Raw genomic sequence first — 27,756 nt, 5'->3', positions numbered from 1 at the left:
CATCCTCGTTGAGATGCTGCAGTAGCTGGAGTTTGTAAGGGTGCCATTTGTGAGTAGCTAATATCCACCGAAGGGATGTTCGATTAATGCCACTCTCCAGTGACATGCGGCGAGTGCTACGCTGTGGGCTCTTGCTGAATGAAGCTAGGACAGCCACTGATGTTTCTTCATTAGTAACAGTTTTCTTGCATCCACATTTTGGCAAATCCAACACTGAACCAGTTTCACGAAACTTAGCAAGCAGTTTGCTGACTGTAGCATGGGAGATGGGTGGACTCGCAGGGTGTCTTGCATTGAAATCTGCTGCAATGACCCGGTTACTGCGTTCACCAGATATCAACACAATTTCGATCCGCTCCTCACGTGTTAACCTCTACATAAATGTAGTAATCGATAGTTACTTCAGTTATTGTCTACAGTGGTTTACACAGATTAGACTAATCTTACTTTTGCTTTCTTCATTCTTTTTTTTAGTTTAATTAGAATAATTCAGTATTTTCTTTGGTCGCATGCTGTCACTATCACTTAGAGATTTTGATCGAGTCCCATTGTGTGGCTGTTTGTATATCGTTTCCTTGCATCGTATTGACTAAGATTGACTGTATTTTGTGGTAGGCTTGGAAAATGTACCTGGCTTGGGGGTATTTGGTAATTAAATTATCAGGGGAAAATATGAATATATATATTCAATCAGTGTGGCCGTTGTTGAAGCTGTGCATCTAATAATAGAGTTACTATAACATGTTACTATACTGCAATAACATGGATCAGAATTTGGATGGCTTGTTAGGTCACAACAACCCTTTCAAGGTAAAATTCTTGAGGTTGTCTGCCACAGTACTTTTGTATACATTTCAATACAGCAATTCACACAGAATATATTATTTATTTGGTAAAAGTATTTACCTATTACTATAGTATTCACTGCCATGGCATTTTTTGTCTGTACATTATTTGTTGTTGGTGGATATAAGATTAAAAGTTTTTTTTGTTTTTTTTAATCCAGAGTGTTAGTCATGTTTTTGTCACGGCTGCCGAGGCGAGCCGTGTGGAATAAATGAGGATCCAATCGCAGGCAGTCGTGGAGAAGTGAAGGTGATTTATTGAACACAAAAAGAATGTGGACAAACAGCAAACGGGGCTCGAACTAAACTAAACTGGGAAACAACTAAACTACAGAGCACAAACCTGAATGAAAACGAGCAGAGGAGGATGACAATGAACAGCAGGGAGAAGACACGGTGGATACACAGACTGACACTGAGTAATACAGACGAACCGGCAACAGGCAGGAGAACACACAGGGCTTAAATACACACACCAGTAATCAGGGGATGAGAGACAGGAGGGCAACACAGCTGGGAGGAATCTGGGCTGACGGGACGGGGAAACGTAAAATGATCACACTCACATACGACACGGACCTTCACAATAAAACAGGAAACTCAGACACATGGAACCAGACAAGACATTGAACTAAACAGACAGATTCACAAACAGATGGGGAGACACCATAGACAGACAGGTACAGACGCAGACTCAGAGGCAGACCGAATATAACACAGAACTTAAACAATCATCATCTAGAAAATGATAACTAAACTAAACTAAAAGCGCTGGGTCACCGACCCAGGACCATGACAGTTTTCTTTGCAGCAAATCAAAATGGTGCGAGATTTCATTAGTATGTAGATTCCTACCTGCTGAGACTCTCTTATTGTATGTTTCTTCAAATTGCAGCTGTCAGGCTCTTGTTAGATAATTTAAAAGAGCAGAACAAAGTTATTTATTGGAAGCAATGCACATCTCCCCAAATCTCTCCCACTTTCCCAGTCCTCATCATGTGTTGATGCAACACAGTGAGTATGCACCTTTTGAAAACTCCAAACAAATAGGTATTGTTACACTAGCCTTTATTATATTTGAAATCAGGTACCTAGTTTGAAATAATCAAACTATGAATATTTATTAAGAACAAAAACAGCCCACTTGTATCAGAAATATTAAAAAGTTGAAGTAGAAAAGCTTTGAATGTCTCCTGTTACACCCCACAATGAGACTGTAGAGCCAAAATGTTTACACCTTGTTATAATTCACTGGGCAGAATTTCTGAGGATGTTTTACCGATTACTAATTTGCCCTGTATGATAAATTATTTACTTTGTGGCAGCTCACTGTTTTGTCTCAAAGCCTCAGTCACATAGGTCTAGAAACCAGTTGGTTGCTGTGGCCTAACGATTGATTTCATAGTGACTCCCAGTACCCTCGAACGACCACTCACAGCAGGTTGATTCAACAGGAGGAATACTTGTTTTTCCCCAGCAACCAGTAGTTGTCAGGCAGTCGTCCATATTCCTGTCTGACTGATTGATATACATACATATCAACTGACAGATGCTAGAACAGATACATTTTTTGTTTGTTTTGCATATTCCTGAATCCAAATCATTTGCTGAGATAGAAGCAGAAATACTAAATTAATAAACTGATGTCGTTCCATCAAAAGTTAGAAGCTAAAATCAAAGCAAAATTAGCTAAAATCCAAAATAGCCTAGGAAAGTAGAGAAATAAACAAAATGTGATGGTTTTCTGGCTTTGACCCCACATATTTTCAGGGGGATTCAAGTCAGGCTTTGTACAGACATGTTAGTCAGTTTTGTCATCTGGAGGTAGTTCTTTACCAGGAGGGACATTTGTTTTGGGTCGCCATCATTTTAGAAGGCAAAGGGGAAACCCAGACTCGGTTTTGCTGCTGACTCCTCAACATTTTCTTTCCAAATCTTCACATGACCTCCTTGGGTTGTATGCCTCTCCCTTCTTTCTCCAAATATAAGCAACATCTCTGTGGCCTAAGAGATCTAGTTTCCTCTCATCTGACCAAAGGGTGCATTTCCGGTATCTTTCTTCAGGTTGTCTTTAGCTTACCTGACCATTCTGACCTGAAGCTTTCTCTTTCTGAAGCTTTCCAGATATGGATGGGTTTTTTTGGTCTGCAACCTGGCAGTCCAATCCTATGCTGTATTCTAGTGATTGTCGTCTTTGAGACTACAATACAACTTGGCTGAGTCACTCACTGCTGTCTTGGCAGTTGTTCTAGGGTCTTTAGACACATCTCTCACTAGTTTCTTTTTTCCAAAGTATTTGAAATCTTTCACTTCCTACCTCTGCCAGGCGTGTTCTGTACTGTGCGGCTTTCTTTGAATTTCTTGATGGCAGCTCTGACTCCAGTTCTTGACACTTGAAAGCGCTGTGATAACTATGTATATCCATCTCCTGCTTTGTGAGCATCAACAATTATTTTTCTCAAATCTAAACTGATTTCTTCTGTTGAGGTTTTTATACTGTGTGCAAATTCAAAGGTAACCCTCAGTTTTCACTTAATTTTAAAGTTTTTGACCATTTCAAAGTTAGCACGTTATTGAACAACAGTCGTTTATGCTTTGGTCAGTGGTTAGTTTTTCAGGGGGCTAAAATTGACCCAGGGATTTTTTTTTTCTGAAATAAATCTGTTATTGTGTGCATATAGAAATCATTTATTCTTTCTAAAGAAAACTTGTATGTTTATAATTGCTATGTTAAAAATTCCTTCCTTGTTAAAAAAGCACTTGGGGAAATGTTTGACAGAAACTTTCATTGGGGGGGGGTAATAAGTTTGTCCTCATATTTAATTCTACAATCTGTGGTGGACCATTTCTTTGTCTCTGTGAAGTAAAAGTGTAATAATTACTATGTAAATGAGCATAAAATAGAAATTATTCAACTGTAGCACACATACTTGAAAATTGCAAGTTCTTAGGATGTTAAGCAGAAACACTTAGTTAATATTCACTGTTTAAATAATAACGCTGTAATTTAACAACAGTAAGTAAACCGCAAATTTTTTTGCATAGTCCTTTTACAAAGAAAAAAACAGGAGAATAAAAAAATCTTTTAAATCGCTTTTGAGCTAACAGAACACCCGTGGTCTGCAGCCCTGAGTTATTGCTCTGGGGTGGGCCATAGATTGTTCTTCTGACCAGTTTTAGTGAGCTGCTTTCAAGCATTTTATTTCATGGTTGGCAGCACTTTGGCATTTAACCTACTGGTCCTGCAGTCGGCTCTTTTTATCCTGCACAGTGTGCTGAAATTCCTAGATAATGCGGTTAGTATTTCTCCTCAGTTTAATTTGCATATCAGTGAACAGAAGTTGCAGACTACAAATGAACTCTCATCATCAAGACAATATTTTTGTTTGTTAGTCTTTTTAAAGGAGTTGGTCAAAACTCTTGGCACCCTCGGTTTTCCCCACTTTATACTTAAAATGTATTTCAGGGATTCTGGGAATTGTATAACATTTGGTCACTGTTGCAGAGCAGAGTTCAGCCTCCTGCAGCCATGCCTCAGGCTGGGTGCTTTAATGAACCTATTTGGCAATTCAGGTAGAAACTGGCAAAGGACCAGGTTCTGGCCACTACTGCTGCTCATCTGTGGCGCTGTAATATAGTTTATATGGAAATTCATAATGGTAGTTTGGGCTCATTTTATAGGAAGACATTAAGCACTAATCGAGAGGGGATTTATTTAATGAAAGCTTGTTGGTGTGATTTAAATAAATATCCAACTTGACAAAATTGTTTTTCTTTCTCTTGTGTTATTTCATTACAGTAACTTTTGCAAAATCATTATTCCATAAATTCTCTGACCGCATATACTGCTGTTTTCTCTCTCTTTATCTCATCTCCTCTTATAGTCTCGGGAGCCTCTGTCACTGGTTGACCTGAAAGCAGAAGTATCTCCCAGGATCTCAGCGGAGGACTTAATTGACCTTTGTGAGCTGTCATTGTCCGGGTCCTCCAAAAGGAACAAAACTGGCAAGCCCAAAATTGTTGCAGTCGATATCCGCACTGCGGAAGAGTATCCTTACCATTTTTGTGCAGCTGGGAAATCAGTTTTAACATGTAAATATTCCACTGCTGTTATTCAGTGTCAAACGTATACCACACTGGTTCTAGTAAAGGCAGATTTCAAGTACTTTAGTTCATGGCTGACTCCTGCAAAAGCTCTGATTCATGCATCTGTTTAACACCACACACTGAATAAATAAACTCAAAAGAAACCACAAATAAGCTGATGCAAATTAAAAGCAAAAGTTGGTTTATTAGCAACTGAGAGTGGCAAGGTGATTGGAGAATACTTCCTGCTGGCAGCTAAAGAGCCGTGGGAGAGGGTGTGCAGGAAGCTTGGGTGACTGGAGATGGGGTTGTCTTGGAAATGTAAACACACTGAGAGTTAGCAGGGTCTGCGATCTGGTAGAGCACCAGAGATGCCAGGTATTTTCAAAGGCATGATGACATAAGGTGCAGCTGGTAAGGGCGGTTTTCATCACACCTGTCTGTGCTTCTCTACAATGATGAAGACACTCAGCACAATACACAGGGGAAGAAAAGAAAGAAAGTGCAAATCCAGGAGTCATGATAGTTCAGCCTGACCCAGAATGTGATGTTGAGGGGGAGTCGGAGGGTTTGGCAGAGCCCAGTGTGACAGCATCTTTGAATTTACACAGGGTGTCATTTCAAATTATTTAATACCTGTGCCTTGAACAGTGACCTGCTTTCTGTGCCATGTTGATAAATGTAAGATTCACTTCCTATGTGAATGATATGCAAAAGACTTTGAATTTGTGACATGAAGAAACATTTTGTCTTTCTCTGTTCAGTGCCTTGGATATTTTGGTTACCTATTTATGTGGTGGCAGTGCTTTGCTTTTCCTTGTTTTTAATGAAACCACAGGCAAAGAGATTAAAACAGCTTGGTCCCCATCAGTTGCAGTTCATCCAGGCTCTGCAACATTCAGCTGGCCCCCTGAAATTCCTCCAAACTGCCCCACCATATCCAGAAGTGACGAGCTATTAAAGCAGCAGCGTTTAGTTTAAGTAAAATGCATTCATCTGGCCTTTTGGCTACATGATCATTTCCACTTTATTAGCTCATCTGGCCTAAGGACTGATGGGTTTATGCCATGGCAAGGCCTCTCTCCATCAGTCCACATTTCACGACAATCACTACTCCTCCTATACTGTTGATCATAATTAAGTTAAACTCACATGCAGTGATCATCCATTAAGTCGTCACCTGAATTGTAGTCAAAGTCTTGTTAGCAGCCTTGAGGAGCAATAACCTCGGAACTATGATGGATTGTGAGCTGGATGACCTACTGACATTCATGTTTCCTGAAATTCTTACTTAAGTAGTAGATTTGATTTTTTTTTCTTGAAAGGATGTGCAGCAGCTAGAATGATTAAGGATAGAGATGGAAATTTGTTATCAAGTGAAGTAGGTGTATTGATAAGATTTAAGGAGTACTTTAAGGAGCTCATGAATAAAGAACATTACAGAGAGAGGAGGACAGATGAAGTGCAGAGGGATTAGTAAGGAGGGAGTGAGGCTAGGTATGAAGAGGGTGAAGAATGGTTTAAACGGAGGAGGGTAGTGAATACAGTGGACAAAGGATGTTGAATATTGAGCTGTCAGGCAACACGGAAAGAGGAAGACCACAGAGAAGTCTGACAAAAAAATTTAGAAGGGATAGAGTAAGATGGAGGCAGATGATCTGCTGTGCCCTAAGGGCAGCAGCAGAAGCTATTTTAGGTATTTTGCACAATAGATTGTTTACCCTGGTTAATGTTGTATGTCACATTTTATGTGTAAATTCTCTTCCTTCTTAAGCTATAATCATTTTACAGACCCACTGGGCTAAATGAAAGAGAAAGCTGAAACCTGGGTTGTTTCTTTCATGAAAAGTTGATGTTTTAGAGATGCAGCCTTTTCCCAGAACAGCAGCCGTATCCATGGCCTTGATGTGCATAAATGCACGCAGTCGTCTATATAAAACATCCCCGGCAGATTAAAAATGAAGCTTGTCACAATCAATGCCCTCTTTTCTATTTTTTTGTTTTGTTTTTTGTTTTTGTTTTTTGCTCTGAATATAATTACAGAATTGCATAAAGGCATTCGTTTTGTTGTTACAGGATGCAGTACAATAGACACAGAAACCCTCAAACACAGAAAATTCAAAGCACCAGAAAGAGTGAGGCTCAAAGGTTCAGCTCATCAGTGGAATGGCTGATTGGCTAAGAGGTTAAAGAGCCATTAATCAATAAGGATTAGTGGCAAGATTAGAGATTTTGAATTGGCAGTTTCTGTGACAAAATTTCTTCTCTGGAGCATACTGATAGGCTCCACAGCCCAGCTCACATGGTCAAAAGGGATTAGGCCACTTTACAGGATTTGGCAAACCTTTTTCACCTCTGTTATGGTCTTTGGCAAACCCTTTTTGTGTGTTTATGTAGTTGCAAATGGTATGGTTTGATTTGGTAAACGTAGAAACGTATTGCAACAAAGCTAATGCACTCAGAAAAAGTTCGTTGTCTGGTTTTTATTCAGTATATCAATCTGGGGTTGTTCAATATCACTTTGCCAAAGACTCTCACTGAGGGACCTTTCCTCTGTTTTTTCTTCTTCTTTTTATATCCTTATTATTACGTTTCTTTTTTTATTTCTCTCATCTTTCGCCCTTTCTATTCTTCACATCCTCTTCGCTTTTCCACACCTCTGCATTAAAGTTTGTCTTACATATGATTTGTACTAAAAGTCAGCCTGATCAGAATTATAACAAGCACTCACTGAACTTACGCAATATTGTTATGTACTGGTGTATCTGCTGTTTTTCAGTAATACAGCGACTCCCATGAAATGACACACAAGCACACACACTACACACAAACACATTTTTGGCCTTGCTTCTTCGCCATTATTCCTTAACTCCTCTGCCTCCAGCTTCAACAGAGGCCACATTTCTGGAAGCATCAACATTCCCTTCAACACGACTTTTGGTCCGGAAAATGAGGTGGTGCAGTGTCCCGCTGCAGGAGGCCTCCAGAGCTATAGAGGGCGTGTCATTGTGGTCATCAGCCACAACATGAAGAGTGCTGCTATGGTGAGAAAGCAGTCATCCACGTATATGTGTGCAGCACCTCAGTATGCGCAGTATTTTTACATGAAGAAAATATGAATTAACACAGAAGCATAATGTTTCAAGGGCTGAAATCACTATTGACTTTTCTGGTTATTCAATTCAGTTTTATTTGTACAGTGCCAAATCACAACAAACAGTCACCTCAAGGCACTTAATATTATAAGGTAAAGAGCCTACAATAACACAGAGAAACCCCAATAATCAGATGACCCCTGTGTGCAACCACCTTGGTGACAGTGGGAAGGAAAAACTCCCTTTTAACAGAAAGAAACCTCCAGCAAAACCAGGCTCAGGGAGGGGCGGCCATCTACCGTGACTGGTTTGAGGTGAGGGGAGGGAGACAAGACAGAAGACATGCTGTGGAAGAGAGCCAGAGATAAATAATAACTCATAATTAAATGCAGAGTGGTGAATAACACATGGCAAGTGAAAAGGGATGAGAGAAAGAGTGCATCATGGGAAGCCCCAGCAGCCTAAGTCTATTGCAGTGTAACTAAGGAGGGTCATCTGATCCAGCCCTAACTATATGCTTTGTCAAAAAGAAAAGTCTTACACCTAATGTTAAAAGCAGAGAGGACATCTGACTCCTGAATCCAAGTTGGGAGCTGGTTCCACAGTGTCAAGGCTCGGCTGTGTGGCAGGCAGGAGGAGGACCCAAAATGCAAAACTCACACACACGGGGATGAACTCAAAAAGCAGCTTTATTGCTGACCAAAGATAATAGGAGATACAAAACTAAACTGGGAAAAACTAACATAAAGCTCACCAGGAAACACGGGGGAATCACACACAGCATGAGGGACGACGTCACGCTGAACAGAGGGAGACGCAGACAGAAATACACAGAGGGTTAACGAGGAAAGTGGGAACACACGGGGAACACAGGTGACACTGATAATCATAACGAGACAGGGCGGGGTGAACTGAACATGACATGTACGGGCGTGAGAGTCACAAGGTAAACAGGAAGTGCACAGAGGTTCAGACAGGAGGAGAGAGAGCACGGGGAAAACACAGACATAACGGGCTGGGGAAACATGAAACAACCACAAAGGGAGACGAGGGCTCATAAATACATAGAGGGCACACAGGGGGAAGAGAGAGCACGGGGAGAACTTAGACATAATGGGCAGGGGAAGCATGGAATAAAACATAAGGAGAGATGAGGGCTCACAGATACACAGAGGGGCACACAGGGGGTAAAAGCCATGAAGGGAAAACACTTAGGGAACAACACAACAGGGCAACTCAGAAAACATGGCCTAAGCAAGGAACAAACATACAAGGAAACTAAGAACACTGGGCCAACATGGCCCAGGACCATGACAGTACCCCCCCCCCCCCCCCCCTCAAGGGCTGGCTCCAGACAGCCCAAACACAGAAAAACAAAACCAAACAGAAAACAACCCAGGGCGGGCGGCGGGGGCCCAGGACGGAGGGCTCGGAACAGAAAACAAAAGAAGAGCACAGCAAACACCGGAGCCCAAGAAAATAACCCAAACACAGAGCAGTTCAGGGGGCCGACCATGCGGAAGGCAACGGCGGAGACGTGGAAACAATTCAGGAGGCCGGCCGCGCGCAAGGCAACGGCAACGGCGGCGGCGAAGGAGACGACGGAGCAGTTCAGGGGGCCGACCGCGCGGAAGGCGGCGGAAGGCGGCGGAAGGCGGCGGAAGGCGGCGGAAGGCGGCGGCGGCGGCGGCCCTCCAGTCCCAGGCGTGCTGGCCATGGCCTGGTGGGCACAGGACCAGACGAGGCAGGACCAGACGAGGCAGGACCAGACGAGGCAGGACCAGACGAGGACGAAGACTCGGAGGCCGGACCAGACGAGGACGAAGACTCGGAGGCCGGACCAGGCGGAGCTGCAGAGGCTGAGGCCGGACCAGGCGGAGCTGCAGAGGCTGAGGCTGGGCCAGGCGGAGCAGAAGCAGAAGCCAAAGCTGGACCAGAAGCAGAGGCTGAGACTGGACCAGGCGTAGCAGAAGCAGAGGCAGAGGCTGGCCCAGGCGTAGCAGAAGCACAGGCAGAGGCTGGCCCAGGCGTAGCAGAAGCACAGGCGGATGCAGCCGGACCAGGCGATGACGAAGCGGTCGCAGATGGCGGCTGGACAGGCTCCTCGGGCCCTCCAGCTGATGCGGCGTGAGGCTGAACGGGCCCCTCGGACCCTCCAGCGGAGACAGGAGGCTGAACGGGCCCCTCGGGCCCTCCAGCGGAGACAGGAGGCTGAACGGGCCCCTCGGACCCTCCAGCGGAGACGAGGAGGTGCTGGCCGGGCTCACTGGAACCCCCAGCGGACGAGGTAGATGGCGGCGTGGGAGCCGCGGAGTCCTGGATGAGCTCATCCGAGCTTCCAGCAGGAGCTGATGTAGAGCCAGAGAGGTTTGGGACCCCTGGCTGAATGTTAAGCCGAACAGAAGACCGTATTGCTATCGGGGACTGGGCCAATGGTTCAGGTGCGAGCTGAGCTACTGGAGATGCGGATGAGAGTGGGAGCTGAGCTACTGATGGTGGTGAAGTAGATAACTGCACGGGAGACTGAACTGAGGGCGTCTGCACTGGCACAGGGGACTGAACTGATGTCTGTTGTAACGGAGGTGGTGAGAGTGGAGTAGGCAGTGGAGTTGATGACTTCACAGGAGAATGAACCAGAGGTGAGTGCACAGGAGACTGAGCTAGAGGTGGTAGTGATAGTTGAGGGGAAAGTGGAGCTGGTGATTGAGTGGATGACTGTGCTAAGGGATGCTGCACTGGGGACACTGGAGACTGCACTGGGGACACTGGAGACTGCACTGGGGACACTGGAGACTGCAGTGATGGTTGTAGTGGAGGTGTAACGGGTGGAGGAGTGGCTGAAGTGGCTGTGGGTCGGGCGGCTAGTGGCTCAGCTACAGAGTATAGTAACGGCAGGGCTATGGGTTGAATGTCTGACTGAGTAGCAGCCTGAATGGCTGGGTGTAGTGATGGTTGGGGTGGAAGGGAAACAGGTGGTAGTGTGGATGACGGAACTAAGGGCGACTGAGTGGCAGACCGAACTGATGACTGAAGCGATGGTAGAGGTGAAAATGGAGCGTGTGGTGGAGTTAATGGCTGAGCTAGCGGGGACACTGGAGACTGAACTGAGGGTGGCTGCGAGGGAGCTAACTGAGCTGTGAAGGGCTGCGAGGGAGCTAACTGAGCTGGGAAGGGCTGCGAGGGAGCTGACTGAGCTGGGAAGGGCTGCGAGGGAGCTGACTGAGCTGGGAAGGGCTGCGAGGGAGCTGACCGAGCTGGGAAGGGCTGCGAGGGAGCTGACCGAGCTGGGAAGGGCTGCGAGGGAGCTGACCGAGCTGGGAAGGGCTGCGAGGGAGCTGACCGAGCTGGAAGTAGCTGCGAGGGAGCCGACTGAGCTTCTGGTAGCTGCACAGGCGATAAGCAGCTCGCATTGACTTCCGCCACACAAAACACAGCCCCTGAATGAACAGTCATAATGTCTGGAAAAGACACAGAGTTCTCACTCACCACAGCAGGTGAATTAGAAGGCCGAATGTCCGGCTGTGGGGTGGCGCGTCGGCGGCGTGAATGCCGTTTTCTTCGGGAAGCCGGAGGTGCGGTGATGGAGGAAACCGGCAACGACGGAGAGATCACGGCCGGCTCCTCATCCTCCGACCACATTGCTGCGAGAAAAGCAGCGGGTGAGTGACAGTCAGAGTGGAGGGTGGATGGAGAGGAGTCCAGTGGCAGCAGCGTGGAAACGTTTCCCGATTGTGGCGGTCGCTGTTGCGGTATGACGAGCTCGCGAACTTGTACTGTCTCCTTGGCTTTCTGCAGATTGGACAGTAGGCCCGAAAATCCTGAGAGCTCGTGAAGATGGGAATTCCCTTTGAGAATAGCCTCGATGGCGTTTATCCCAATGGACATGGCTTTAATGTCCGAGGCGTGGGAAACTCGCTCCCACAGGCTGAAGATGCGGGCCAAATCGCTTTCCCGGGAGGAGCCTGCTGGGTCCATGTCTGGTGACGTCGTACTGTCAAGGCTCGGCTGTGTGGCAGGCAGGAGGAGGACCCAAAATGCAAAACTCACACACACGGGGATGAACTCAAAAAGCAGCTTTATTGCTGACCAAAGATAATAGGAGATACAAAACTAAACTGGGAAAAACTAACATAAAGCTCACCAGGAAACACGGGGGAATCACACACAGCATGATGGACGACATCACGCTGAACAGAGGGAGACGCAGACAGAAATACACAGAGGGTTAACGAGGAAAGTGGGAACACACGGGGAACACAGGTGACACTGATAATCATAACGAGACAGGGCGGGGTGAACTGAACATGACATGTACGGGCGTGAGAGTCACAAGGTAAACAGGAAGTGCACAGAGGTTCAGACAGGAGGAGAGAGAGCACGGGGAAAACACAGACATAACGGGCTGGGGAAACATGAAACAACCACAAAGGGAGACGAGGGCTCATAAATACATAGAGGGCACACAGGGGGAAGAGAGAGCACGGGGAGAACTTAGACATAATGGGCAGGGGAAGCATGGAATAAAACATAAGGAGAGACGAGGGCTCACAGATACACAGAGGGGCACACAGGGGGTAAAAGCCATGAAGGGAAAACACTTAGGGAACAACACAACAGGGCAACTCAGAAAACATGGCCTAAGCAAGGAACAAAATACAAACATACAAGGAAACTAAGAACACTGGGCCAACATGGCCCAGGACCATGACACACAGATGATGGGCCTGAAAGCTGTAGGCTCTGCCTCTCATACTACGAAGAGCTCTATTGGTATGATATGTTATTATGAGTTCTTTAAGATAAGATGGGGTCTGATCTTGGTCAAAAACACCTCTAGGATTCCTCACAGTGTTATTGGAGGCCAAGGTAAGTATTTGGTTAAACACCATATATCTAAGATTTTGGGGGCTGAGTACAATCATGTCTGTTTTATCTCAATTTAGAAGCAGAAAATTAGAGGTCATCCAGGTCTTTATGTCTGTGTGTGTGTCTCTGGCTTTATAGAAAGATAACACTGGGTATGATCTGCATAGCAGTGAAAATGTATGTATGAAGCAGGTAAAATGTAAACAGAACTGGTCCATCCAAAAAAACATCCAAAAAGTTTAACTTTTGTCTCGTCAGTCCAGAGAGTATTTTCAATAATATTTCAATTTGTTTGATGATCTGAAACATGTAAGTGTGACAAATATGCAAACAACTGCAGGTGTAAATGTGACTGCAAATGGTTGGTCTGTCCCTGTGTATTAGCCCTTGTGACAGACTCAGAACCTGTCCAAGGTGCACCCCACGTCTCACCCTAACCTAGCTGGGATAGGCTCCAGCCCTCCGTGACCCAGATAAGGATAAACAAAAGAGAATGGATAGATGGATTCAAACCACTGCAGCACAGTACCTTTGATATGTACAGCGTGCTCTAATTGCTGTAATAAAATATTACAGTCAACAGTATCGAATGCTGCACTGAGGTCTAGTAGAAAAACCACAGAGATGAGTCCACTGTCAGAGACTATAAGATGATCATTTGTAACTTTCACTAAAGCTGTTTCTATACTGTGATGAGCTCTGGATCCCGACTGAAACCCTTCAAATAAATCGTTCCTTCGCAGATGATCAGTTAGCAGTTTTCTAACTACTCTTTTAAGAAATTTTGAGGTAAAAGTGTATAGATCCTTATGTATAACTGTTAGGTTATAATGGGGATAGACTAGTAACGGTCTTGTCCTTGCAACAAAAACAAACAAAGTAACTAACTATATTCATGGTTTTCATGGCCATGAAAATGTCGATCACCAGGAGTCAGAAAAAGTCCTGAACTTAAACTTTAATTTAGTGGTGGATGAAATTAATTTGTCCTTAACTGTTTGTGACCCTCCTTGACTTCTAAGTGGATCTAATTTCTCATTAGTTGTGCAATAAAGTTAACCAATTACAACATTTATCAATTTCTTTCTGTCCTTCACACATTACAATAACCTGTGAATTGTGATGGATTGTGAGTGAGATGAGCTACTACATCGCTAACATTATGGTCCAGTTTTTAGTTTTTTAAAAACTGCTTTCTGGAACTGATGCAAGCATTTTGACAACTTGTTTTTGTTCATAGGAGCATTTGTTTGAGCATATATTTAATAAGATAAAACAATCAATCTTCTGTTTCACGACTACTAAAAATTTATACTTAGTCTTGTCGATATTAAATATTTTGTGAAGGCAATAATCTTTAAATTCAGGCCTCTGTCTTGTAAAATTCAGCCATCTGTTATATAAAGCCACACTGAGATTATTGGTCTGGCGTACAATGTAATAAATAGTTCATTGGAACATTTTGAACATTAGCAGATTATATTTTACATAAATCACCATCTGATATTTCAGTGAACAAAAATAAATTTGCCCACTTCAGCATAACACAAGAGAGAACTACACTGATCATCGTACATTCTCCTTTCGTGCTCTTCTTGGAATAAATTAGCCATGCTGGCATTTATAAACTCAGCAGGGATAGTGCTTCAGGCAAAATCCCAATTTAGAAAAGATGTCCCCCTTCCATATGTTAGAAAGTGAAAAAGAAATAGTTCTTATTAACTGAGAAGACAATCCTGCATTTTCTTTATTAAAGGGAAGCATCAGAACTTTGCTGCGTTTAACCTTTTAATGGTCCACATGATCAGTATACAGTCGTGTGGCTGTGGCTTTATCCCTGTCGTGTTTTGCATGGTGATAATCATGTTCTTTCATTTCAAGCCAAGTATCAAACATAATGATTTTTTTGTCATTATCATCATATATATGATTTGACAATTATTCATGTGACAGGATCACCTGAAATTTTTAATTAGGAGGTTTTAAGAAGCTGTTTTTGAAGAATTTGTGGATTTAATGTCAGAGACACACTACTTAATGTCAGAGACATAAGAAATCCATAAGGCCTTTTAATCACCTAGGTTATGAAATGAAATTATCAAAATTTAATTTCCTTACCATTTTACTGTGGTTAATAATTTGGTTAGAATAAGGTCAACCCCAGTTCAGCGGGTATCAGGGTTTTTTTTTTTTTATAATTGCATGAGTAGCAGAGGAAGAGGTTTTGCAATCATATTCCCCTCCTTGGTTTCACCATGTAACTGACACAACAAAGGTTCAATGAGGAGTCACAGAGAAATATAAAATGTTTAATTCTTAAACTTAAAAATGTACTGAATTAGTGCATTTTTATGTTAAGGCGTAATCCCGCAGTCTGATGTGTAAATTTATGCTGAGCTTGTCTCAGAGAGGTTGATAAACCAATTTTACATTGGAGTATTTTGCAGTGGTGGATTTGCCTTTTATAACTACAGAGAAACTAGAACTACTTAAGTCCTAAATATTAGTAATACAGCAGACAGAAAAAGTTGAACAAAACCAATAAATCTGAAGTATTCAGTTTTTGATGGGAACTTTCTCTTTTTTTCTGCAGTTTGCTGCACATCTAGTGAAGATGAGTTTTCCACGTGTTTGTAACCTGGACGGAGGGATCAACAAGCTGAAGCCCACCGGGCTCCTGACGGTCCCTTCCCCGCAGATCTGAGCCTCTGCCTTAGCTTGACTTTAAAATAAAGGGAAAATGAAAAGATTGTAAATAGTACTTTGAGCTGACACTGAAGTAAAAAGGGAAATTAGTGAACAAGCATCACCATTGCATTTGGACTTTTTTATATAATCTAACTGTTAATTGTTGCAAAATGACTAACTGCATTGAAATGATCTGCTTTTTTTTAATTCATTTTGGGTTCATGATCATGCTCACAGAGCAATTATGTGGTTATTGTTCTGGCTTATTAAACAAGAATAACTGACTAACAAGGTAATGATCCCATGTAGAAGTGCATTACACAGACTGAAAAAATGTGCTTAAAAATGTGCTTATAAATCTGCTGGCGCCCTAAACCAGCCTTTATCAAAACCTGCTTGTTTAGAGCAGCTGCTACTGTATGTAGTGTATTAGTTTACACTAATAATTTAGCTGCCTGTGATCACTGTGTTTGTGTGAGAAACAATAAAAAGACACATACAACAGTTTTGCAGTTACTTATTAATGAATTTTCTTCATATTTTTCTACGTTCATTTGACCCATGCTGTGCAAAAGGCTTGAGCCACCCCTTATTTAATTGTATTTTGCAACCAAACAGCAAGACTTCTAATTTTTTTTAAGTGATGAGCAATAGTTCAATAGTGCTTTCTGATGGTTATTTTAAAGTTTTTCTTTGGCCATTGGCTGGTTTTTCACTCATTTTCAGTGCAATTCTTGTACCTGATAAATTTCAGAAGAATGTTTTTTTGTTTGTTAAGCAATTTAAAACTGAAAAAGGCACCTAACTCAAAGTTTTACAGACAGAAAATAGTATTTAATACCAACAAAGGTATTTCCAAATAGCTTCAAATTAGCAAAACATTTGGCAGATATCAGCATGGTGTGAGGTGTTTCCAAAAGCCCTTCAGGAAACTGGAGGACAAAAACCGAAGTGACTGGCCAAAAACACACAACAGTTATCAGTATCTGATTTATCCTGAATAGGATAGACGTCATTATTTGCACAACTTTATCAAGAATTTCATCTCAACACATGATTGATGCAACTGACTGGACACTCCCACTGATTTGTGTGAATAAAAAGAAAAATTTGGGGGGGCAACTTCTGACAGAGTAGTTTCTCTAACCTAAATTCTTCATCTCAAGGTAAGAGATGTTTTCACAGGATTTCAGTCAGAAATTATGGGTCATTTAGCATAATGAGTTAAAATAATTGTTTACATTGTCCTTTTCACTGTAATGCAATAATTTTAAATGTTTACATTTCCAAATCAGTGCTAAGAATAATTAGAATTCTCCCCCTACCAGGATTTGACCACATTCAAGAGGGAAAATGGTGCAGTATAAAGTGACCGTATTCACTGGTGTACTGTTGCACCCAATGTGACCCAGTGTCCTATATTGAGATTCACAGCCAGCTAAACTCTCTCTTGCATCACTTCCTCCAAGGAACAGGCACGTGTTGTATTTGGACAGGATTTAATGCAAAAAAGTGTGAAACTGAAATGATACAGAATACAGAAATGTCACATAAACATTAGCTTGGGTTGAACTTAAGTGGACATATAAAACACATCAAAAGTTTCCAAATCACTTCAATAATGTCATATACCCTCTCTTAAAGGTAAACACAATTAAGAAACTTACTCATATTGCCACTCAAAGGGATTTAACGGAGTGGATGGCTTTGGATCGGAGGAAAACACACCATGTCTTGCTTCACTCATGAGCAAACACTTCCTATCACACTTCTTTTAGTGACTAATTGGCTCAACATAGCAAACTGTGCAAACCTGCGCCCCCTATAGGCCTGGAGAAATAACATACAAACAGTTCCAGTACACTCCCCGCCTGGCATTATTTTAAGATTGCCACTAGACCCTATTTACACATGAGACCAATCTCTCAGAAGAAGGATACAGTCCGAAATGGGTCTACAGAATGTCTTTGCAATCTTGTCGCGTGTCACCTTCACTTCCACCTTTCTGACAACTCCATCTCTGCTTGGAAGTGTCTTCACGATGACACCCATAGGCCACTCATTTCTTTTTAGTTGCTTGTCCTTCAGAAGAACAACGTCTCCTTCCTTCAAGTTTGGTTTGCTGCGCTGCCATTTCTGACGACCTTGGAGGTACTCCCTCTGCCACCTGGCCCAGAATGTGTCGGCAAGGGCTTGAACTCTCTTCCACTGCCGTGTATATATGTCGGCCTTGGTGAATTCCCCAGGTGGAGTTGGAATCGGATCGAACTTCTGGGTGAGCAGAGCTGAGGGGGTCAGGATTAAGGGAGCGTCTGGATCCGAGGAAACGGGTACAAGTGGCCTTGCGTTGATAATAGCCGTGACTTCTGCCATTAACGTTGTCAGGACCTCGTGAGTTAGAGTAGGGTTTCCTGCTTGTAGGAGCATTGAGTCCAGGATGCGTCGTGAGATGCCTATCATACGCTCCCAGGCGCCACCCATGTGAGATGAGTGAGGAGCATTAAACACCCAGGAACACCTCTGCTTGCGTAGGTAGTCATCCACACTTGTATCACCAGGTTTTGGGGAATGCAACTTTAGGTCCTTGGAGGCACCAATGAAATTGGTTCCGCAATCTGACCTCAACTGTTTGGCAGGGCCTCTGATCGCAAAGAACCTGCGAAGAGCATTGATGAAACTGGAAGAGCTGAGAGTTTCAATCACTTCAATATGAACAGCCCGTGTAGACATGCAAGTGAACAAGACTGCCCATCTCTTACTGTTTGCATGACCACCTTTGGTGCGGCGTGTTGAAACCTCCCACGGTCCAAATACATCGAGGCCAACATAAGAGAATGGGGGGTCCGTCTGAAGGCGTTCGGCAGGTAAGTTAGACATGATTTGCTGCTCTGTTCTACCTCGAAGCTTTCTGCAGGTGACACATTTGTGGATTACACTGCTGATAGACCTCTTAGAACCAACTACCCATAAGCCACTTGCTCTCACAGCCCCCTCAGTGAAGTGTCTTCCTTGGTGCTGGGTGGCTTCATGGTGATGTCGAATGAGCAGTGTTGCAATGTGATGCTTCCCTGGTATCAGAAGAGGGTTAGCCTGATGACTCGGCAAGCCAGACTCTGCAAGTCGACCTCCTACTCGCAATAAGTTTTTGCCATCGACGATGGGATGAAGTTTGTGAAGAGCACTGTTGCGAGGTAAGTCTCGTTTCGCCATGATGCATTTTATTTCTTCTGCATAGGCTTCACGCTGGACACACCTGATGATTGTGTGCTCTGCTTCATATAACGCTTCATCTGTGAGACTAGCCTTACAAAGATGCCAGCCGCTACAGGCACCACCATCTTTAGACTTGAAACTGTGGGAGATGTGGCGAAGGTAGGCCACCGCTTGGACAAGGGAAGTCCATTTTGAGAATCTTTCAAAGCGTGATGAACCCAAGGCACCTGGAGCAGTTGTGGTCACAAGCACATTGACGTTACGTCGAATTTCAATGTCCGACTCTGGATCGACGAGTTCAAATGGACCCTTTTCTGGGGAGAGAGTCTCGTGATTGAGAAGAAATGCTGGGCCGTACAACCATGAAGTACCAGAGAGTTTGTCTGCTGGTACAGACCGAGAGCCATGATCGGCAGGATTGTGCTCTGATGGGACGTATCTCCATTGATCTGGTAGGGAAGACTGCTTGATTCTCTGTACACGATTGTTCACATATACATGGAATCTTCTGTTTTGATTGTTAATGTATCCTAACACCACTTTACTGTCAGTGTAGAATGTTGTCTTGTCAATCTTTACGTTTAGTTCTACTGTGAGAAGCTCTGACATCTCCACAGCAAGCACTGCAGCGCACAGCTCTAATCGAGGAATGGTCGGTTCTGGTACAGGAGCTAGTTTGGCCTTACCCATAACGAATCCGACCTCACTGTGCCTATCTTCATGTGTGACCTTCAGGTAAGCTACTGCAGCGATGGCTTTCACTGAAGCGTCTGAGAAAACACAAAGTTCGATGAATGTGGCTTGTGAGATGGAGAACGTGACGTAGGGGCGGGGAATGTGCAGGTTTGTGAGACTTCGTAGCGAGTCATGCCACCTTCTCCAGCCGTCGTACATGTCTTGGGGTAAGGAACTGTCCCACTCAAGGTTGCCGCTGGAGAGCTCTCTGAGAAGAAGTCTGCCTTTGATGGTTACAGGTGCAAGCAAACCAAGAGGGTCAAACAAGCTGTTCACTGTTGAGAGTACGACCCGGTGAGTGAAGGGTTTTTGCTCTTGTGGAACGTGGAATGTGAACGTGTCTGTTGTGGGGTTCCAACTTACCCCCAAGCTGCGCTGGACTGGAAGCTCATCTGTTGTTAAATCGAGATCTTTGATATCTTTGGCCCTATCCTCAGGGGGGAATGCACTCACCACTTCCACTTTATTGGAAGCAATCTTGTGGAGACGTAGATTTGAGAGGGCAAGCATTTTCTGAGTTCTCTGTAGGACATCAACAGCCTCAGCTGCAGTTGGGAAAGACTTTAATGCGTCATCGACATAGAAGTTGTGCTCTACGAAGTCTCGGGCATCAGTTCCATACTCGCTTTCTGCTTCCCTTGCTGCCAGTCTCAGCCCGTAAATTGCCACTGCAGGGGAAGGACTGTTACCAAAGACATGCACCCTCATTCTGTAGTCTACTACGTCTTTGCCAAGGTCGTTGTCTTTGTACCAAAGAAAGCGAAGGTAGTCTCTGTGGTCTTCTTGGACCACAAAGCAGTAGAACATTTGTTCAATGTCAGCTGTGACTGCGACTGGTTCTTTCCTGAAGCGAAGCAGCACACCCAAAAGTGTGTTGTTCAGGTCCGGGCCAGAAAGCAGCACCTCATTGAGGCACACTCCATCAAACTGTGCACTCGAATCAAACACAACGCGTATCTTCCCTGGCTTTTGGGGATGGTACACACCAAAAATGGGGAGATACCAGTTCTCTTTGTCTCTATTGGGAGGTGGTGCGAGCTCTGCATGTTGGTTATCTAGCATTTTCTGCATGAATTCCACAAAATGTGTTTTCATTTCTGGTTTCTTGTCGAGCGTACGTCGTAACGACATCAGCCGTTGGTAGGCGTAGGACCGGTTATCCGGGAGTTTGCGTCTGGGGGTTCGGAACGGGAGTGGTGCAACCCAGCTGTTTGTATTGTCCTTGAAGAAGCCTGCCATCTTTTTCAAAAAGATTACATCTTCAGCTGAATGAGCAAGGTGGTTGTCGTTGCTGGTGTGACAAAACACAGAGTCTCCCAAATTCTCAGCCGTGGGCTTTTGGTGTGAGAGAGCAGATGGCGGTTGACTGGAGATGGCTTTGGTTTGGCTCAGACTGAAGTCCTCCTTTACACTAAGGTGACTGTCGCAGGGAGTGAGATAGCTTGGGCGCCCATTGTCCAATACATAGGTTTTCAGAACATTCACTTTACTTGGCTTGTGGGCATTACCAAGACACACATCGCCAATGATAACCCAGCCCAGGTCAAGCTTCTGTGCAAATGGGTCATTATCTCTGCCATTGATTTGCTCCCTCACTTTGTGAACTCTCAGAAGGTTGCGTCCTATCAGCAACAGAATGTCTGCACTTGGGTCGAGAGGTGGTATTTGAGCAGCTATTGCTTTCAGGTGCGGGTGGTGTAAGGCAGCTTCTGCAGTTGGCACCTCTTCCCTGTTGTTGGGGATGGCATTGCACTCAATGAGCGCGGGGAGAGGGAAACTCATTTTTCCATCTAATGACTCAACCATGTAGCCACATGCTCTTCTACCAGTCGTGTGTGTTACACCACTACAAGTTTTCAGCATGTATGGTTCAGGTGTGGTTTGTATGTTAAATATGTCAAAAAACTCTGTCTTTGCAAGTGACTGGTTACTTTGATCGTCAATTATTGCATACATCCTTCTGGCGTTGTCTCGCTGACCCTTGGGATAGACTTGCACTAAGCAAACCTTAGAACAGGATCTCCCTGTGATTTTATTTCCACATACCTCTGTGCATGTGGCAGTAACATCCGGGTCTTGTGGATTTGCTTGCTCCCCGCCGTGCACTTCAGGAGATGAAGGAGGTCTGAGCATTTGCAGTGTTGGGGCAGGATGAAGAGCTGCCAGGTGTTTCTCACTATTGCACTCTTCACACTTAATCATGACTGTACAGTCTTTGGCTTGGTGGCCGGTGGAAGCAAGGCAGCGGTAACAAATGCTATTGTCTCTGAGGAACCTCTTCCTCTGCTCAAGCAGCATAGCTCTAAAGCCCCTGCATCTTTTGAGTGGGTGGGGTTTGTGATGTATGGGGCACTGTCTTTCAATGTCTTCGTCTGCTTTTTTTACCTTTGATCCCTCTGATGATATGTCCATCTTGTGCACTGTAACCGATGACCTTTGGTTGTGGTTACTTAACGGTTTTTCTTTTCTGTAGCTGGACATGTGGTTGGCATAGGAAAGAGTCGTGTTGAAAGGTGTGGTAAAGCTTGGATCATTCCTTGCTTTTGCTTGACGTTTCACAAATTCGACAAAGAATGAGAATGGTGGGAAGCTAACATTGTGGTCTTCTTTAAACTTTGACCCTACCATTGTCCACTTCTCTTGAAGATGGAAGGGCAGCTTCTCCACAATTGGATGTACTCCCCTAGCTGTGTCGAGGTAACTTAAACCAGGCAAATAACCATCTAGCTTTGCAGCTTGGAGTTCACACAGCAGATCTGATAGGTCGCGAAGCTTGTGTGGTTCTTTACTGGAGAGCTTTGGAAAGTCTCGTATTCGGGCAAACAGGGAGTTTTCTATTGCTTCTGGTGAGCCGTAACATTCCTCTAGTCTCAACCATATCATGTTCAGACCGGCAGGTGGATGCTTTATGTTGACTGCTTTTAATCTCTTGGCGTGTTCAGAAGACTCTGGGCCTAACCACTTAATGAGTAGGTTGATTTCTTCAGTGGCTGTTAGACCAAGGTCCCTAACAGTGCTCTGGAATGTGGCTTTCCAACTAAGGTAATTTTCTGGCTTGTCGTCAAATTTAGACAGCCCTCCAGTTATTAGCTGACTCTTGGCTAAGAATCTGGCGAGGTCGCTTGCTATGGTGTCTGCATTATCATTTGAGCTTAATCCGTGCTGCAGTTGTAATGCATCGTGGAGAGTCTGTGGACTTACATCTCTTTGTAGTCGTCTCTCTGCCCCATCTTGTGGCATGAATGAGTACTGCACTGGCTCTTGTTTGGGACAAAGAGGTGTGTACATTACTGGTTGTTTGGATTGTTCATTCTGATATTTACTGTCATCATGGTGAGATGTAATGTCTGGAACCAGGTCAGTGTGGCTGTGTTTATTTATGTATTCACTCACTTTTTGCTCTGGGGTTACTTGTAGGGGTGACAATGGCCACTCTTCCCCTGATTCAGCTTTGTCAAATTGAGCTGCTGCTGACTCCATTACCTCTGCTTTAGCCAAGGCTGCATCTGCTTCCTTTTGGAGGTTGATTACATCCAGAGTTGCTTCTAGACGGGCCTTTTCTACTTTAATGTTCATCTCCTTCTCAGCGTAAGCTAATCTGGCTTTTGCTGCTTGAGCTTCTGCTTGTGCCCGCGCTGCTGCCATACTGGCTCGGGTTGATGCTGACGACCTGCTTGAACATGCTGCATATGATCTAACAGTCAGTTTTCCTGAAGACTTTGAGGACCTTCTTGAGCGAGTGGACCTTGCTTCCTCGTCGTTTTGACCTTCAGCCTCTGATTTCTCCATGTTAGAGTAGATCTATCACTCGACGTCCCTCGCAGAGCGCTATGATTTCACTGTACTGTTGCACCCAATGTGACCCAGTGTCCTATATTGAGATTCACAGCCAGCTAAACTCTCTCTTGCATCACTTCCTCCAAGGAACAGGCACGTGTTGTATTTGGACAGGATTTAATGCAAAAAAGTGTGAAACTGAAATGATACAGAATACAGAAATGTCACATAAACATTAGCTTGGGTTGAACTTAAGTGGACATATAAAACACATCAAAAGTTTCCAAATCACTTCAATAATGTCATATACCCTCTCTTAAAGGTAAACACAATTAAGAAACTTACTCATATTGCCACTCAAAGGGATTTAACGGAGTGGATGGCTTTGGATCGGAGGAAAACACACCATGTCTTGCTTCACTCATGAGCAAACACTTCCTATCACACTTCTTTTAGTGACTAATTGGCTCAACATAGCAAACTGTGCAAACCTGCGCCCCCTATAGGCCTGGAGAAATAACATACAAACAGTTCCAGTACAACTGGTGATCGCCTTAATTCCACTACTCTTAACAATGTCTTCATTAAGCTGGTGGGCACAGATGGGGAGAGTGATCGCACATGGCTCATGGGCTTGAAAGGGGCTACATCCTTCGTTATAGGAGCCGTAAGTCTGAAATATGCATCTTCATGATTAAATGTATCTCAGGTTTCCTGTATGAGATGATACACAAATGAAATCATTTTTGTGGAAATAAGGGGAATCTATCACCATGAAGATGGTCAAAGCAAACAGTTCACTTCATGGACCACAGTAAATTATAACAGGAATTGTATGCTCGAGTGTTACAGCTCAGCACAAACTGCTATGTCATTCTTTAGGTATCAAAGTTTAAGGTGTCCTGCCCCACTTCGCTTGGAAATCTTGTGCTGATAGAGTTAGACAAACAGTCTCTCCCACTGTTCCCGGAGGACGCTTGGTTTTGTGCCAAGGTGGAAGTGAAATCCCCTGAAGGAGACATCTACAGCTTTCCCATCTACCGCTGGATTGCTGATAGCAAGGTGCACCGCTTCAGGGATGGAAAAGGTTTGGGAAACTGTGCTCATCTTAAATCTTGTTCAAACCATTGAAGATGTAAAACAAAGGTTGTAATGAGGCTGAAGCAGTTTCCTAATACAGTATATACCATATTTACAAGAACAACTTGAAACCATTTTTCTTTCTTTCTTTTCTTTTTTTTTTATAGCTCTGAGAGTCTTTGAAGACAACCATCATCTTGGCAGGTACAGTCGGCAGCAAGAGATTCAGCAGCGAGAGGAAGACTATCGGTGAGAATTCAGAGCTTATACACATTTTAGCCTTACAGCTCCTGAAACTAGAATACAAATGCTGTCCAGTTATAGCTGAATATCCTAATACTAATGATATTTAACCTTAAAATTAAGCATTGCAGCATATTCTTTGTCTGCTGGCATTAATGAAAAGAAATTAAACTATTACATATGTTGCAGATAAAAAGTATATCATGTCATACTGTAACTAACTTCCTCATCACTTTGCTGTTTCTTTGTCTCATCAGCTGGGATGCATATGCAGAGAAAATACCTCACTCCATGAAGGCAGAAAACCCATTTTCACTCCCGTATGAGGTTCAGTTCTCCTTCACCAAAACTAAAGAGTTTCTCTACACTGCTTCCACAGGGTGAAGTTCTGTTACACATATTTTTCTCTTTACTTATCAAAAGTATGTTAAGTATCATAATGAAGTAAGATGAATGTGTTTCAGACTGACTGAGCTGAAGCTGAAGGGACTGGATAACTGTAAGAAGAAGTGGGATAATATTGACAGCATCAATCGAGTGTTTTGCTGCAAAAAGACTGAAATATCAGGTACTGTACTAACATCATAGCATAGTAATGTGTAATTAACTCTTACCCTAAAATTTTCCCTATACCACTATACCAGGTAGATTTTACTGAATGATGAACTGTAAATCGTGAAGGTAAATGTTTCTTTTAAACAGAATATGTTCAGGAACACTGGAAAGAAGATGCTTTCTTTGGCTACCAGTTTCTAAATGGTGTCAACCCCATTTTGATCCAGTGTTGTGCAAACCTGCCCAGTAACTTCCCTGTCACTGGTCTTTCCCCGTGGCCAGTGCAGCCTGAGAGATGAAATTAAGGTGATCATCTGAACTCTTTATAATAAATGCACGTTTTTCCACGACCCACTGTCATTGTTGCACTTTTTACTGCACTATTATGTCTGCACTGTCTTGCGCCTGCTCTTTCTTTGTTTTGTTTTTTTTGGGGGGGGGGGGGGGGGGGCGGTTTGGCAATTTTTGCAAACTTGTACTTTATGTAGTGTGGGGATGAACAAAAGTATTTTACCAGCACAATATAATCTGCGGTGTGATCATTGCTTTTAACAATGTAAGAGATAGCTTTAAGATGGCCTTAAGATGTTTATGCATACTGTTATCATATTAAAGGAATTGCAATACATGCTTACAAAACACTTATATCAGGTCATTTTTATTATCGTTTATAAGGTCATATTCTTGTATTAAGCCTTTAGTAGAGGTTCTTGATTAAAACGTTTATTTAGTAGATGACATATACATAGTTTCAGTTCGGTTATTACATATATGAGAGTGGCTTCTGTCTCTCTGTCTGGTGAGAGGTCAGGAGCTAGTCGGCGAGGTGAAATAGGGTACAATTGTGGTTAGCACACAGACACACACACACACACACACACACACACACACACACACACACACACACTTAGTTAAAGAGAATCATTTATAGGTGGAAGTTTAATCATGTTTTGCTCGGGGTTGCAAAAGAGCAGTTTGTCGCAGAACTGCTGCTGATGTGTCAAGATGATAAGCGAGCAAGTCACACAGTTTAAAAAGTAGTCCTGTGTTGATTGTCTGTTATATGTTTTATGTAGCACCATGGTCTTGAAAGAACGTTATCTCGTGTTACTGTATACTGTACCACTGCACATGGCTGAAATGACAATAAAACCACCCAACTTAGATTGACTTGATGTTTTGTCAAATAATTGTACTTTTACAGTCACTGACTAAATATTATATCCACACTGATGCAATAACCTGAACTTTTAAACAGAAAGGGAACATATTCCTGTGTGACTACAAGCATCTGGAAGGGGTGAAAACAAACACCATCAATGGGAAGAAGCAGTACTTGATGGCTCCTCTCGTCCTGCTCCACAAAGCTCCTGATGATAAGCTAATGCCGATTGCTATTCAGGTAATTCATAATAATTAACACGGTTGTTTCTGTCCTGGATAGACATGCAACTATTTTGCTGGTAATACCTGAAATGAATAAAGAAAATCAACAGCCTATTTATGCAAGATAATTCATAATATTACTGGAGGGGTTGTATTTGTTGGGTCTGATTACTGGGCGGGATCATAACCCCCCCTGGAAATTACGCCCCTGATCCATATCGCCACTCCTCAAAAGCTGTGTTGCTGTACCGCTCCACCATTTTACTCCTCCCACACAGGGAGGGAAATTGTAGCATGAGTGCAGGGAGAATTAAAAACACACGTTCATTTGATGTTTTTGTTCTTTCAACCTTAACTTTTGTAATTCAAATAATTACATAATTGATTATTAACTGATGATTACACTACTGTGTAGGTTACTGTGCAACCTAATTTTTTTCCCCTTCCTGAGCCATAACCTTGTGGAAAAGTTTAACCCACATTGCTGAGACCAGAGTCTGACATATGAATATATCAAATAGGTTTAATTTATAAACCCCAAAAGTCACAACAGCCAAGCAGTAGGTGTCGTATTTACGTAGCAGACAGAGATAATACAACTCAAAATACGCTAATATGGCCTACTCTGCCCTGTCCATCTGTAGCTGAAGCAGACTCCATCAGATGACAATCCGATCTTTCTTCCTACTGATTCTGAGTACGACTGGTTGATCGCCAAGACTTTTGTGAGAAGTGCAGATTTCAATGAGCATCAGCTCAATGCTCACCTGCTGCACACACATTTGCTGGCCGAGGTTTTTGCAATGTCACTGCTGCGCAACGTGCCCATGGTGCATCCTCTGTACAAGGTAACTGACGTTTGCTGAAACTCCGTTTTCTCTCATAAATCATGTCACTGCACGCACTGTTTACTTGAACTCTTCCTATAATTTCTTTCTTAAATTGTTATTTAAATATTCTTTTTTTTTTAACTGTAAATTTTAAAATTTAAAATCTGTAAATTTTGTAAATTTCTTTATTGTACTTTAATAGGTATTTCACTACATGTCATAATTTGTATGATTATGTGTGTGATGAATAAAATTTGAGTCTCTTATCAATGTGTCCACAGAGGACCACTGATTGTGCAACAGAGTACCTCAGCATAATAAATACTAAAGTGTTGCCCCAATCATGTCACTAACAGA

The 27,756-nt window shown here is 43.3% G+C and overlaps 3 protein-coding genes and 1 pseudogene across 5 annotated transcripts in view; 2 read left to right on the top strand and 2 right to left on the bottom strand.

The window, feature by feature from the left end:
* Positions 1-16,084, top strand: part of tbck (TBC1 domain containing kinase) — a 63,025-nt gene extending 46,941 nt beyond the window's left edge. For both annotated transcript variants that reach the window (XM_082537004.1, XM_082537003.1), the window contains exons 24-26: positions 4,730-4,893; positions 7,816-7,975; positions 15,486-16,084. In XM_082537004.1, coding sequence (XP_082393130.1) covers positions 4,730-4,893; positions 7,816-7,975; positions 15,486-15,596 — 435 coding nt within the window. In that variant the 3' untranslated portion in view covers positions 15,597-16,084. The remainder of the gene's footprint in view (positions 1-4,729; positions 4,894-7,815; positions 7,976-15,485) is intronic.
* LOC309708647 (uncharacterized protein) lies at positions 9,638-14,339 on the bottom strand (the record flags this gene model as incomplete). The annotated part of the gene is made up of 3 exons (XM_082536879.1): positions 11,513-14,339; positions 10,179-11,410; positions 9,638-9,746 (listed from the first exon to the last, which is right to left on the bottom strand). Exons 1-3 carry the CDS (start codon positions 11,999-12,001, stop codon positions 9,638-9,640), a joined length of 1,830 nt encoding a protein of 609 aa, XP_082393005.1. The 5' UTR covers positions 12,002-14,339.
* Positions 16,085-16,707: 623 nt separating the features above from the next.
* Positions 16,708-27,756, top strand: part of LOC309707662 (polyunsaturated fatty acid lipoxygenase ALOX15B-like) — a 21,247-nt pseudogene continuing 10,198 nt past the window's right edge. The window contains exons 1-10 of the transcript XR_014280889.1: positions 16,708-16,746; positions 16,909-16,967; positions 23,854-23,972; positions 24,188-24,392; positions 24,553-24,634; positions 24,886-25,008; positions 25,093-25,196; positions 25,331-25,489; positions 26,442-26,585; positions 27,214-27,417. The product of XR_014280889.1 is annotated as a polyunsaturated fatty acid lipoxygenase ALOX15B-like (transcript). The remainder of the gene's footprint in view (positions 16,747-16,908; positions 16,968-23,853; positions 23,973-24,187; positions 24,393-24,552; positions 24,635-24,885; positions 25,009-25,092; positions 25,197-25,330; positions 25,490-26,441; positions 26,586-27,213; positions 27,418-27,756) is intronic.
* On the bottom strand, positions 18,202-23,842 carry LOC309708646 (uncharacterized protein; the record flags this gene model as incomplete). The annotated part of the gene is made up of 3 exons (XM_082536878.1): positions 23,651-23,842; positions 18,340-23,503; positions 18,202-18,236 (listed from the first exon to the last, which is right to left on the bottom strand). The coding sequence occupies exons 2-3, from the start codon at positions 23,315-23,317 to the stop codon at positions 18,202-18,204; spliced, it is 5,013 nt and encodes a 1,670-aa protein (XP_082393004.1). The 5' UTR covers positions 23,318-23,503; positions 23,651-23,842.

The sequence above is a fragment of the Aulonocara stuartgranti genome (genome assembly GCF_965226115.1).
Source record: "Aulonocara stuartgranti genome assembly, chromosome: 6".
Taxonomy (NCBI): domain Eukaryota; kingdom Metazoa; phylum Chordata; class Actinopteri; order Cichliformes; family Cichlidae; genus Aulonocara; species Aulonocara stuartgranti.
The sequence above is the reverse complement of the archived record's forward strand: the minus strand, read 5'-3'. Positions and strand labels throughout refer to the sequence as shown.